At 55.7% G+C, this 12,750-nt stretch overlaps 1 protein-coding gene across 5 annotated transcripts; it reads left to right on the forward strand.

The window, feature by feature from the left end:
- Positions 1–2,633: 2,633 nt before the first annotated feature.
- Positions 2,634–10,263, forward strand: LRFN3 (leucine rich repeat and fibronectin type III domain containing 3). Of its 5 annotated transcripts, none has more exons than XM_025269844.3 (5): positions 2,634–3,740; positions 3,852–3,953; positions 5,253–6,692; positions 8,047–8,167; positions 9,630–10,263. In XM_025269844.3, exons 2-5 carry the CDS (start codon positions 3,859–3,861, stop codon positions 10,011–10,013), a joined length of 2,040 nt encoding a protein of 679 aa, XP_025125629.3. In that variant the 5' UTR covers positions 2,634–3,740; positions 3,852–3,858; the 3' UTR covers positions 10,014–10,263. The 5 variants fall into 5 exon arrangements, with proteins under 5 accessions (XP_025125629.3, XP_045019397.1, XP_045019399.1 ...); XM_045163462.1 differs by having other exon boundaries at positions 5,256–6,692; XM_045163464.1 differs by lacking the exon at positions 3,852–3,953 and having other exon boundaries at positions 2,635–3,740; positions 5,256–6,692.
- Positions 10,264–12,750: the final 2,487 nt, after the last annotated feature.

Genomic DNA, 12,750 nt, shown 5'->3' on the forward strand with positions numbered 1-12,750 from the left:
ACCCTCCAGTTCCTCCATCTGGCCCTGTACTTTGTCATCAAAACCCTTATTATTTTTCCCTGTGCTTCTATCATATTCTGACCGCTCTGTCTAGTCCCAATCTTTCTAGCCCAAGCTTCTCCTATGCCAGCCCCAACCACCCCAGGCTGTCTTTCTCCCTTTTAGAATGTGAGCTCAGTGAAGCAGGACCTGACACTGTCTTGGTAACACTTTTACTGCAGTGTCATCTAGTGCACAACCATGCCCAGAAATCCAAAGTAAATGTTGAACTAGCACCTTTGCCTCTGTCTTTCTCTGTTGCCAAGTCTCTTTATGTCTCTAAACATGTTAGCTTCTTTGGCACTATGTCCCCCAACATATGGCACTGCTATGTCCCCTCAATCCACCAGGTTTTGGCACAGTGTGGTGGCCAGGACCACACACATTGCAGATGTTCCTGGTTTAGCCCAGTGGTTCTCTGAGTGTGGTCCCTGAGCCAGCCGCATTACCATTAGCCTAGAAGGTAGAAATGCAAATCAGAAACTCTGGAACTGGGACCTGAAGATCTCTGGTTAACACATCCTCTAGGTGATTCTGATAAGGCTGAAGTATGAGGACCTCGGATCTAGATCATGCAAGGCAGCCCCCTCTGATTTCAGATGGCTCTCAATACCACCCCCTCTCACCAAGGAACAAACAGTCATCACCAAAGAAGGCAAGACTGTGGATAAAAGCCCCAGGCTCTCTGAACTCTGCATCAGGGAAGGAAGGAAAGGAACAACACTTCTGATGTGTTCTAAAAGGTTCCTTAATGTTCCCCAGCAGAATCAAGCCCCAGTTGCCCAAAAGGGTAACCTACTCCTCATCCGCACCTTCTATTAACTTGGTCCCTCCTCTGCCTCACTCTTTCCCTCCCCACTTGCACATTTCCTGGGGCCACACCCAAAATCAGCCAGTTACACTGAATTCTAATCCCAGTCTGTTTAGGATTGTCTCCAGGTATTTTCAGGCTTCCCTGGTGGCTCAGTTGGTAAAGAATCTGCCTGCAATAGAAGGGACCTTGGTTTGATCCCTGGGTCAGGAAGATCAGTTTCACTTTCCAGGTATTTTCCTCTGTCTCCCCCACCTCTGCCACTGCTGTAGCATCTCTGAAACTTCTTATCCTTTTCCTGAGTGTCTGAGAAACCAGTATCTGTTGTACTGGGCCAGGAGCACTGATGAACTTTGCTAATGATCGGGAAAGGCGGGCCCTAGAGCTGAGTTAATTTTAGCTGCAATTTTTCAATACACACAAGTGGAAGGAGCCAAAAGTCTGTTCTGAAACCTTCAGCGGAGCTAGTGATGCCAGGGTGGATGTGCATTCATGCCCCCACCCCCAACAGGGTTACTTTACTCCTCCACTCAGATGGGGGATTCTGGGGTGGGGGGAAGGGTTTGTGATCAGGTTCCCCCAGGGTAGGGTGATGACCATGAGCCAAGGGTGTGTCCTCCTTGGACCAGGGCTCCCAAAAGATTAGGTCCCCCAGGTTGCTATAACCAAGTTCCAAGGCCAGGCTTGTAGACCACGGCCCACATCCCTCTTCCCGCAACACCATCTGCCAGGAAACACGTGGGATCCCCCCACCCTCATCCTCTCCTCCACTATCCTCTGCGAGCATCAGCACAGGCAGACACCACTCCTGGTGAGTCATGTGTTAGTACGATTCTAGTAGAATATTCTGCAGGGCAGTGGACCTGAGTTGAGGAGGGGGGAGGCAGTGGATATACTTTTCTGGGTCAACCCGGCCAGCCCCCTGCCTCTGTTCCAATTCCTAGCTTCTCCTTCCTCCATGGGATATCTGGCTAGTGTGACTTGACATCTAGCTCTATTTCCAGAGCCAAGTTTTCCCCTTGCAGCCAATGCAAAGAGCCTCGGGACAGAGCAGAGTCTCCACACTGGCCTGAAAGATCAGGCTTGATACAGGCAGGGCCCAAGCAAGGAAATTCCACCTAAAGGACATCCCAGAGAGGTGATGCTGAGACAGGGAAGGCAGAAGGGGACAGGCTTGGGGGGCAGAGGGCTCTGGGATAGAGAATCACATTCAAGGCTGCGAGTGAGAGCTGGACACACACAGATACACACACACACACACACACACACACACATCCTCACAGCTGAGTTGCCCAGCTCAGTCTGTCGCTGTCTCTCTCTCTCTCTCCTTCAGTCTCTGTCTCTTTGACTATCTCTATGTCTCTTTGTCTATCTCTAACTTGTACTGTCTCTCGTCTCTTTTTTCTCTTTCTGGGTCTCTGTATCTCCATCTCTCCTTGAATATGTGTGTCTTTTCCTATCTCTCTGTCTCTGCCTCTCTGATTCTGCTCCTCTCTGTCCCTCAATCTAAGCCTGCCTATCTTTCTGTCTCTGTCTTTCTCTATCTCTGTATGCCTCTCGGTTTCAGTCTGTGTCCCTCTCTGTCTTCCTGACTCTTTATCCAAGGATTCTCTCTCCCAAGGAAAGCCAGGACGACTCCATGAAAGGTGGGGCTAGGCGCGCCTTTGAGAGAGGGGACCTGCCTACACCTTTAAGCGCGGGCGCGCGCGGGGACTGCGCCTTTAAGCGCGGGCGCGCGCACGGCCCTGGGTTCCCGGCGAGGAGGCCGCGGGAGCGCCCGGACCCGGCCCGCCTGCCCGGCCCCCGCCCGGCCCCCGCCCCGGCCCCGGCGGGGGAGGGGTCTCTGAGCGCGGCCCCTCCCCCCTGCGTCCCGGCCGTTGCTGCGGTGCCCCCACCCCTCGTGTCCCTGTCTGTCCGTCTGTCCGCGCCCAGGCCTCGCCCCACCCCGGCCCCCGGGGCTGCCTGGCCGCTCCCCCCCCACCGCAGCCGCCCCCCCTCCCTCTGGACCAGCCCCCGCTGCATCCCGCGAAGCGAGTGGAGACGCCACCGCCCCACAACCAGGACCCGCACCCCGAAATTGGGGAGCCTGCACCCCGAGATTGGATCCAGAGATCTGGAAACCTGAGCCTTGGAGCCTGATTTGGGGCTGGGACCCCAGGACCTGGAGCCTGAACAGCAGTATTTGGGGCTGAAATCGCAACATCAGTCCCTGGGACCCCAAGATTTGGAGCTGGAACCCCAAGAATTGGAATATGTACCCCAATATTTGGAGCCTGAACCTCGAGATTTGGCATCTGAATCCCCAAATTTGGAGCTGAGCTCTGAGTTCTATGCCTGGGACATTCAAATCTGGGACTGGATTCTCATTTCTACACCCTGGAGCCTACTATTTGAGACTCGAACCCTGAAATTTAGGCCTCAGAGACCAAGATCTGAACCCTGGCATTGCAAAGGGCCTACCTGAGTTTGGGCCTGAAATCCTTGCTGCTAAGCTGAATGCTGAAATTTGGGGTGAATCTTGACTCAGCACCCCAATATCTAAACCCAGAACCCTAGCATCAAATCCCAAGATTGGGCTTGGGACTCAGATCTTGGACTCTCCATCTGTCTGTTTAGCATCTCGAGGCTGGAGCTGGGAGACGGTGACTCCGGGCAACCCAAATTGGGGCCTGGGTCCCTAAAATTGGGCCCTTAAGAGGCCCAATATTTGGAGATCTAAGACCCTAAGTATCAAGGTCTGGAGATTCTTTGGCCATAAATCTGAGCAGAGACACAACAGACAGAGGCTTTGGGAGCAGGGAAGGCATGACCAGGCACCCCCTCCAGAGCCCTGACCCCAGACCCCTCGGAGCTTGAAGATTCTTGCTCCCTGGGGCGGCTTCCAGCTCAGGTAAGGCTACTGGGAGACCCTGTGGTGGGGAGGGACTTGGGAGGAACTTCATCGCTGGGGTTGGAGGTAAGGAGGACCATGTCCCCCTGGGCACCCTTGGAATTTCCCCAGGGAACAGATGTCCCTTCACAAGAGTCTACCTCGAACACTGTGGACATTTGGCCAGCCCTGCCCCTCTCTGACCTCCTCATCCCCAGCTGATGGCATCTCCAGGTCTGTGACTGCCCCCCTCCCCACACCCCGCTCAGGCTCTCCAGCTTCTTCTACCATCTGTCTTATTTGATCATCTCCAGCTGCCTCTTGTGTCCACCACTCCGCTCTCCAGTCTCCTTTCTCCATCTCTTCCTCTCACTGACCATCTCTATTCACCTCTTCTCTCTCTGATCATCTTTGACACTTATGTCTTCTGGCTCTTCTCCCTGGCTACCTCCTGGCCCCCACTCCTCTCTGACCATCTCTGTCTGCCACTGCTCTTTGATCATTGCCTTTAACACCCCTGTCCACAGCATCTCTCTCCAGCCACCTCTGTCTACTGTTTCACTCAATGACCACCCTTGACATCTCTGTCTGTAGTACCTCTCTCTAATCATCTTTCAGCAGCTCTCTTACCTGTGTCTACCCCTGACTCTAAGCCTTGACCCGTGACTGTTTCTGACCATCTTTCACCATCTCTCTCTATCTTCTGTCTCTCCTCTCTGACTTCCTCTATCCACCTTTTCCTCTGTCTAACCATCTTTTACTGTCTCTCTTGTCCTCTACCCACTCCTGACTCCAACTGCCAGTCTCCGACCATCCTGGCCGTCACTGACCACCTCTCTTCTCTCAGTCTCTCTTGCTCATTGATGCTCTCCAATCATTTCTAACATCTCTGACTGCCTTTCCTGTCTCTGGTGCGCTCTCCCCACACCCATCAATCTCACCAGCTGTCCCGTCTCCAGCTGTCTCTGACATGTCTGTCCCCTCCTCCTCTCTGACCGCCTCTCTGCCTTTTGACCCTTTCAGACCATCTTTGACCATCTCTCCTGGATCTGGCCACCCCTGCTACTTCCCCTCTTTTTGGCCACTCCTCATCTTCATGACCATCTCTAACAACCTCTCTCGTCTGGTCCTGTCTGGCTACTCCTAATCATTCCCACTGCCTTGACCACCTCTTCTCTCTTTGGCCATCTCTGAGTATCTTTCTTTGACCACATCTAAAGCTCTCTGGCTTACCGTCTCCCCACCCTGATCACCGCTCCTGTTCTCTGCCTGTCTCATTTCCAATCACCTCTCTTCCCTCTGACTTTCTTTGTTCATTTCTTTTCCCTCTCTTCCCTTGTGACACACCTCTCTGAGTCTTTAACCATCTTCTCTGGCTTCTGGTCTGTCTGACCACTCCTCTCTGACCATCGTTGATCAAGTTCTCTGCTCTCAGCCCACTGTGACCCTCTCTTCTGGTCCCAGACCACCCCGACCCCCTCCAGCACCCCTCTTCTGGCCTCAGCCTGCCCTAATGCCCCCTCCTCTTCCCAGCAGGTCGCCCCTGCCCGCGATGGCCGTCCTCCCGCTGCTCCTCTGCCTGCTGCCGCTGGCCCCTGCCTCATCTCCACCCCAGCCAGCCTCACCCAGCCCGTGTCCCCGTCGGTGCCGCTGCCAGACACAGTCCCTGCCCCTAAGCGTGCTGTGCCCGGGGGCAGGCCTCCTTTTCGTGCCACCCTCGCTGGACCGTCGGGCGGCCGAGCTGCGCCTGGCAGACAACTTCATCGCGACTGTGCGGCGCCGGGACCTGGCCAACATGACAGGCCTGCTGCACCTGAGCTTGTCCCGCAACACCATCCGCCATGTGGCTGCCGGCGCCTTCTCAGACCTGCGCGCCCTGCGCGCGCTGCACCTGGATGGCAACCGGCTGACCTCGCTGGGCGAGGGGCAGCTGCGCGGCCTGGTCAACCTGCGCCACCTCATCCTGAGCAACAACCAGCTGGCGGCCCTGGCGGCCGGGGCCCTGGACGACTGCGCCGAGACACTGGAGGACCTCGACCTCTCCTACAACAACCTGGAGCAGCTTCCCTGGGAGGCGCTGGGCCGCCTGGGCAATGTCAACACGCTGGGCCTCGACCACAACCTACTGGCTTCCGTGCCCGCCGGCGCCTTTTCCCGCCTGCACAAGCTGGCACGGCTGGACATGACCTCCAACCGCCTGACCACCATCCCGCCGGACCCGCTCTTCTCCCGCCTGCCGCTGCTGGCCCGGCCCCGCGGCTCGCCCGCTTCCGCCTTGGTGCTGGCCTTTGGCGGCAACCCCCTGCACTGCAACTGTGAACTGGTATGGCTGCGGCGGCTGGCGCGGGAGGATGACCTGGAGGCCTGTGCCTCCCCGCCGGCCCTGGGCGGCCGCTACTTCTGGGCAGTGGGTGAGGAGGAGTTTGTGTGCGAGCCCCCCGTGGTGACCCACCGCTCGCCACCCCTGGCCGTGCCTGCTGGTCGGCCAGCCGCCCTGCGCTGCCGGGCGGTGGGGGACCCCGAGCCCCGCGTGCGGTGGGTGTCACCCCAGGGCCGACTGCTGGGCAACTCCAGCCGAGCGCGCGCCTTCCCCAACGGGACACTGGAGCTGCTGGTCACCGAGCCGGGAGATGGTGGCATCTTCACGTGCATCGCAGCCAACGCAGCTGGCGAGGCCACGGCTGCTGTTGAGCTGACCGTGGGTCCCCCACCGCCCCCTCAGCTAGCCAACAGCACCAGCTGTGACCCCCCGCGGGACGGGGAGCCTGATGCCCTCACCCCGCCCTCTGCCGCTTCTGCCTCTGCCTCTGCCAAGGTGGCTGAGGCTGGGCCCCCTACTGACCGTGGTGTCCAGGTGACGGAGCATGGTGCCACAGCGGCTCTCATCCAGTGGCCAGATCAGCGGCCTATGCCAGGCATCCGCATGTACCAGATCCAGTACAACAGCTCAGCCGACGACATCCTCGTGTACAGGTGCAGGGTCCAGGCGGCGGGCAGTTCAGGTGGGGGAGCGAGGTGGAGGGAGGGCTGGAGGAACACCTACTGATACCCCAGGCTGCAGCACTGGAAGTGAAGCTGCAGGGTTACAAAGGAAATCAGGCAGAGAAGGCAAAAGGAATGTGTCAGCAGTGGTTAAAAAGAAAGAAGACAGCAAAAGTAAACAGTAACATACAGAAAAAGGAAATCCGGCAGCAAGAATAAAACATAATCAGGACTTCCCTGGTTGCCCAGTGGTTAGGATGCTGCACTTCCACTGCATGGAGCATGGGTTCGATCCCTGGTTGGGGAACTAAGATAGATCCTGCATGCTGCAAGGCGTGGCCAGAAAAAAAAAAAGTAGAAGTTTAACTGGGCAGCCGGGGAGGCAAGGTTGAAGGGATACGAGCAGATTTAAGTAGTAAAGAGAACTAAGTATTTCCAGATGACAGCTAGATTCAAGTCAGGCTGCAGGAAGAAAAAGAGATCAAGCAGGAGGGCCCAGGGATCATGGGGAAAATGGAATGAGGCAGCCCAGCTGCAAAGGAACTCAGTGCATGCTCAATCACTTCAGTCTCTGACTCTTTGCAACCCTATGGACTGTAGCCTGCCAGGCTCCTCTGCCCATGGGATTTTCCAGGAAAGAATACTGGAATAGATTTCCATGCCCTCCTCCAAGGGATCTTCTCGACCCAGGGATCGAACCCGCATCTCCTGCATTGCAGGTGGATTCTTTACCCACTGAACCACCTGGAAAGCCTGCAAGGGAACTCAGACCAGAGATTAAAAGGAAAATGGGGGAGGAGGTTATAGAGAGATTAGGCTTTGGGTTTGTACAATGTGCCCTGCTCCATGTGTTTGGAGTTTTAACATGGTGACATCTCAGCTTTTGGGGTTTTTTTTTTCTGAATCATATTCAAGCTAGCTCAAGCTCCACCACTGCTAGGTGAACAGGACTGTTCAGTCTGCCATTGCTGGGGACTCCCTACTCCCTTCTCCCTTCTCTTGCTGCAAATAAAACCTGGGCTTACACACTCCAAGAGTGGGTTACCATGACAGTCATCCAGGCAAGGTTGGAACATCCACTGTGGCCACATGTGGTCACTGATGGTGGCTGTAACCCAGGTGCAGCTGACACGTCTCACCCAAGTCCAGCTTTGCATGGATGGCTGGGGATGGCTCCCTCTCTTCACTGTCAGGCTGGCCCAGGGGCACTGCCCCTGACACTCAGCTGCGGAGGAATGGGCCTCCCAAGGTCTGGGGTCCATGCCTTGTAAACCCAGTATCTGGGTTCCCTTTGCCTCCCCACAAGCTAAAACCTCCAAAAGTAATCACTTGATTTCTTTCTCAGTCAGTCCTGGAAATCCAACAAGCTTTTCTCCATTCCATTTCAAAGACAGCCATCCTCAGTCGATTCCACAGAGGGCCCACACCTGAAAATCACACAAGTCCCATCCACCTTGCTGGGCGAGGTGAGGAGGATGGGACAAATGCTCTCCCAGATTGTCACCCTCCTAGAGACACAGTTCCCTCATTAAAGCCACTGAAGAATAAAACAGGGATTATAAAACAAGTTAAATCTCCAACAGTGCGCCCTGCTACAAAAGGAAATATAGTGAAATTGGGTACTAAAGATAAAAGGAAATGGAAAAGATAAGGATAAATTGAAACCAGGCCAGAGAGATAAAAGAGAATCAGGGGACAGAACTGGAACGAAATAAGGCAACAGGGAGGAAAAGAACTCAGCAGCGATGACTGAGGCGCATCAGTTTAATGAAAACGGAGTCAGATGACAGGGCTCTCTGGCAAGCAGGCTACAGCTACAGCAATAATAATACGGCAGTGAGGCCCAGGGGACCTTCATTGGCAGGTTAGAAGGAAATCGGGCATCAACACAATGGGGGATTCAGGTGGTTAGATTAGAGAGAATTCTAGCTTTCCACTAGAGGGAAGTCAGGCAGTTGGGAAAGTGCAACCAAACCCCTGATGGAGGAAAGTCAGAGGGACAGAGAGAAATGAGTTGAGGGCCTAGAGGGAGATGTGGAGGTGGGATTAGAGGGAAATTGGATGGGGCAGGGGGATGGTAGAAGGAAATGGGCATCAGGTTAGAGGAATACCAGGCAGCCTCTTCCCTGGCAGTCCAGTGGCTAAGACTTCACCTTCCCAAGCAAGGGGTGCAAGTTAGATTCCTGGTCTGCGATCTGAGATCCCACATGCCTCCGGGCCAAAAAAACAAAACAAAGAAACAGTATTGTAATGAATTCAGTAAAGACTTTTAAAATGATCCACATAAAAATTAAAAAAAAAAAAAAAAAGAACAAAACTGGGCACAGAGTTGAAGAGATGTCTGGCTGGAGGGAACTCAGTGCTGGGCTGGCCGGAAATGGGGTGATAGACTTGGGGAATTCAGGCAATGAGCTGGGTGGGGGGAGACCAGAGTGAAGTCAGGCAGGGGAGTGGAACAAAATTGGGCAGTAAGGCTAGAGGGAACTTGGGCTGCAGGCTTGGAAAAAGTGCTGGAAGGGTGGCAGTGCAGGAGGGGAACCAGGCAACTGGATATAAAATGAAACCACACTTGGGAGGCAGTGGGGCTCACGGCAAACTGGGCAGCAGAGTGGAGGGGAAGCGGGCACTGCTGAGAATGTAGGCACTGAGGCCAGAGGGAGATCAAAGGGACATTTGAGCAGCAGGAAAATGAGAAGGTCCACTGGGGTAAAACTGGCTTAACAGAATGGAGGGATGTCAGGTGGCTGAAGGGTATCAAACCAGAGGGAATTCAGGCAGTGGTTACAGGGACCTCAGGGCCTAGGATGAAATGAGGCAGTGGCCTCGGGTAGCGGGTGGAGGGGATCTTCCAGACTGGAGGGTTGGGGCAGGGTGCAGGGTGGGTGCTAGGGAGCCATTGACCTGACCCCCACCTGCCTGTCCCTCCAGAATGATCCCGGCCGAGAGCAGCTCCTTCCTGTTGACGGACCTGGCGTCAGGCCGCACCTACGATCTGTGCGTGCTCGCCGTGTTCGAGGACAGCGCCACGGGGCTGACCGCCACACGGCCGGTGGGCTGCAACCGTTTCTCCACCGAGCCGGCGCTGCGGCCCTGTGGGGCCCCGCATGCGCCCTTCCTGGGCGGCACCATGATCATCGCGCTGGGGGGTGTCATTGTGGCCTCCGTCCTGGTCTTCATCTTCGTGCTGCTCATGCGCTACAAGGTGCACGGCGGCCAACCCCCCGGCAAGACCAAGGCTTCCGCGCCTGTCAGCAGTGTGTGCTCCCAAACCAACGGCGCCCTGGGCCCCACGCCGGCCCCGCCAGCCCCTGAGCCCACTGCACCCAGGGCCCACACCGTGGTCCAGCTGGACTGTGAGCCGTGGGGGCCCAGCCACAAACCCATGGGACCCTAGCTTCGCGCCCACCTCTACGGCCCAGAAGGGCCCCCCCGCCGGGGTGGCAGGACCCAGACACCCCGTGGGACCTGGCCTGGGACTCACCAAATTGCTCACGGTTTTTAAAACTCTGACGGGGAGGGTGTCGGGGGCACCGGGCACAACAAGAAAGTCCTATTTTTCTAAGCTTGGGCCTGGGCCCTTGCCCTTGTCTCTGTCTGTTGGGGGTGGGGGTTCATTCAGGGGTCTGGAATGGGATGCCTCCACTGGGGATAGAACCGCCCTCTCCCGGCCCCTTTCTGTCTGAGGTCCCTGGATGAGCCTGAAGACAGGTCATCCCTTCACCCTGCAGACATTCCCTGAATGTCCTCTCTGGGTCTGCCCTGTGCTGGGTGACGCCATGGTGACCCAGGCAGCCCCCAGCCCTGCCCCTCAGACAGTGATAGCTCAGAGCAATGAGAGACTTGGTGAGGAGGGAAGCCTAGGAGATAGCAGGAGCCCCAAAAAAGTGTCTGACTCAGCCTAGGGTGTGGTCAGGGAGGGCCTCATGAAGGAGACGTGAGCTGAGAATGACATCTGAAGGAGATAATCGGGCAAAGAGCAGAAGGAAAGGTATTCTGGGCAGAGGGCCAACACAAGCAAGGGCTTAGGACGTGCAGGTCCCTGGGGGTACTGCAGTAGAAGTGAGGCAGGAGGCGTGGGCAGGGTTCAGGACCCCCAGGCTGAGGAGCTCAGACTCTGGCCCGATAGTATTGGGGAGTCATGGAGGAGTCTATGCAAGGGAGAGAGAGGGTCAGGTTTGGGTTTTAGGAAGATCCTTCTAGCTGTCAGGACGGTGGATCAGAAATGAAGACAGGCTGGGAGCCTGGGGAAAACCAGGGCAGGAACCTGGGTGGGTGAGGACAAAGCTGGACCAGGGCAGGCCTGGGGGAAAGCAGCAGAGCATGGGTGAGAACAACAGGAAGCTGAATAGATTGGTTATGGAACTGAAGGGCTGTGAGGGACAGAAGTGTCCAGGAGAAGGCCCAGGGCTCTGACTGGGGGAGGGACAGTGGATTGCCCTGATACAGGACCAGGGAGGAGGGGCAGGTTTGAGGAAGATACTGAGGCCAGTGTGGGACTTGGTGGACATGGAAGGCAGCCACGCTCACCACTATCCCACCCGATGCCACTGGGACTTGTTAAATATGGGGGTGGGGGGCCCAGGATGTGGGCATGCCATCAAGGGGTGGCAGCCAGGAGGCTGCTAGACCCCTAGTCTGAGACCAGAGCTAGGGACAGAAATGGGGGCTCTGTCAGCCAGGATGGGTCATCAGACTCTGAGGTCATCAGACTCTCCATATTTAAGGGACAGGAAAATAAATACCTGGACTGAAAAACAAAGCCTGAACAGCAGTAGGTGGAGGGACAGACTGAAGCAAACCAGCCAAATCAGAGCCAAGGACTCTTGTGTTTAATTATCTCAAGGCTGTGGTGACCTCGGCGAGAGCCGTGTTCAGGGACTCGCTGGGCAGCTGCCAAAGCCAGCTGATTTGACAGTAGGAGGTAAGAAACTATAGACAGGGCGTGTAGACCCTGTGATCCTGTGGGCCTTGAGCCTAGTTCAGGTTGATCGGGGCCTTTCTGCCCCTATGTCTCTCCAGGGTTTGTCCTCATTCAGTCTAGATCTGCCCTAGGCCTCCCCTTGAATACCAGGCCTGGAGGTTTGCAGGACCAAACCCTAGGTCTTGGAAGTGTCTCTGGAGGCCCAGGAATGAATCAGCAGTAGGAGGACCAGCTCTCCCTGACCTCAGATCACCGCTGGTACCACCTCCTGAGGCAAGATATGGAGGGAACTCGGGTCCTGTCTTTCTTCCCTGCTGTGTGAGGGATTTGATGAAGAGAGCCCAAGACTGGATTGGCCATGCTCATGATCTGGTGCACATGACTTGTCCTCATGGAATAACATCCTAGATCCTGGCATACCTTTCTTGGTTGGGTGTAGGCCTTGGAAATGATCCTCCATTGACCAAGGGAACAGCCTGAGTCCCAAGGACCTGACCTGATCCCCCAAGTCCTCCAGCACCATCACGAGGTCCTTCCTCTTGTTGTTTGTTACCCTCAGTGGCTGAGGTCAGGTGAAGCCATCAGGGAGAGTGAGGTGTTTGGGGAAAGGGAACTAGAGAGTGGGAGGATGGGACAGATACCCAGTGCCTGCTACAAGATACCACTCGCTGCCATAAGGGGGAGCCAGAGTGTGCCCTCCTGCAACCTTCCTTTTAAAATTGAACCATTAATGGGTGCCCCCCTGAATGCAAAGTACTAGGGCTTCCCTGGTGGCTCAGCGGTAAAGAATCCCCCTGCTAATGCAGGAGACACAGGTTCGATACTTAGGTCCAGAAGATCCTCTAGAGGAGGAAATGGCAACCCACTCCAATAGTCTTGCCTGGAGAACCCATGGACAGAGGAGCCTGGTAGGGCTACAGTCCATGGGGTCACAAAGAGTCGGGCATGACTTAGCAACTAAACAACAGCAACAAAAAGGGATTCGATACTGAACAAATATAGGCCCGTCCTGCCCTCCCATATCTCACCATTTGGTGAGGGAAACAAGCGTCAAATAAGCAAGTGGAGAGTGTGTCTGGTGACAAGGTGGGTCACACAGGAGAGACCCTTGGAACTATGAGAGCCTAT

Source organism: Bubalus bubalis, chromosome 18 (genome assembly GCF_019923935.1).
Source record: "Bubalus bubalis isolate 160015118507 breed Murrah chromosome 18, NDDB_SH_1, whole genome shotgun sequence".
In the NCBI taxonomy this organism is placed as follows: domain Eukaryota; kingdom Metazoa; phylum Chordata; class Mammalia; order Artiodactyla; family Bovidae; genus Bubalus; species Bubalus bubalis.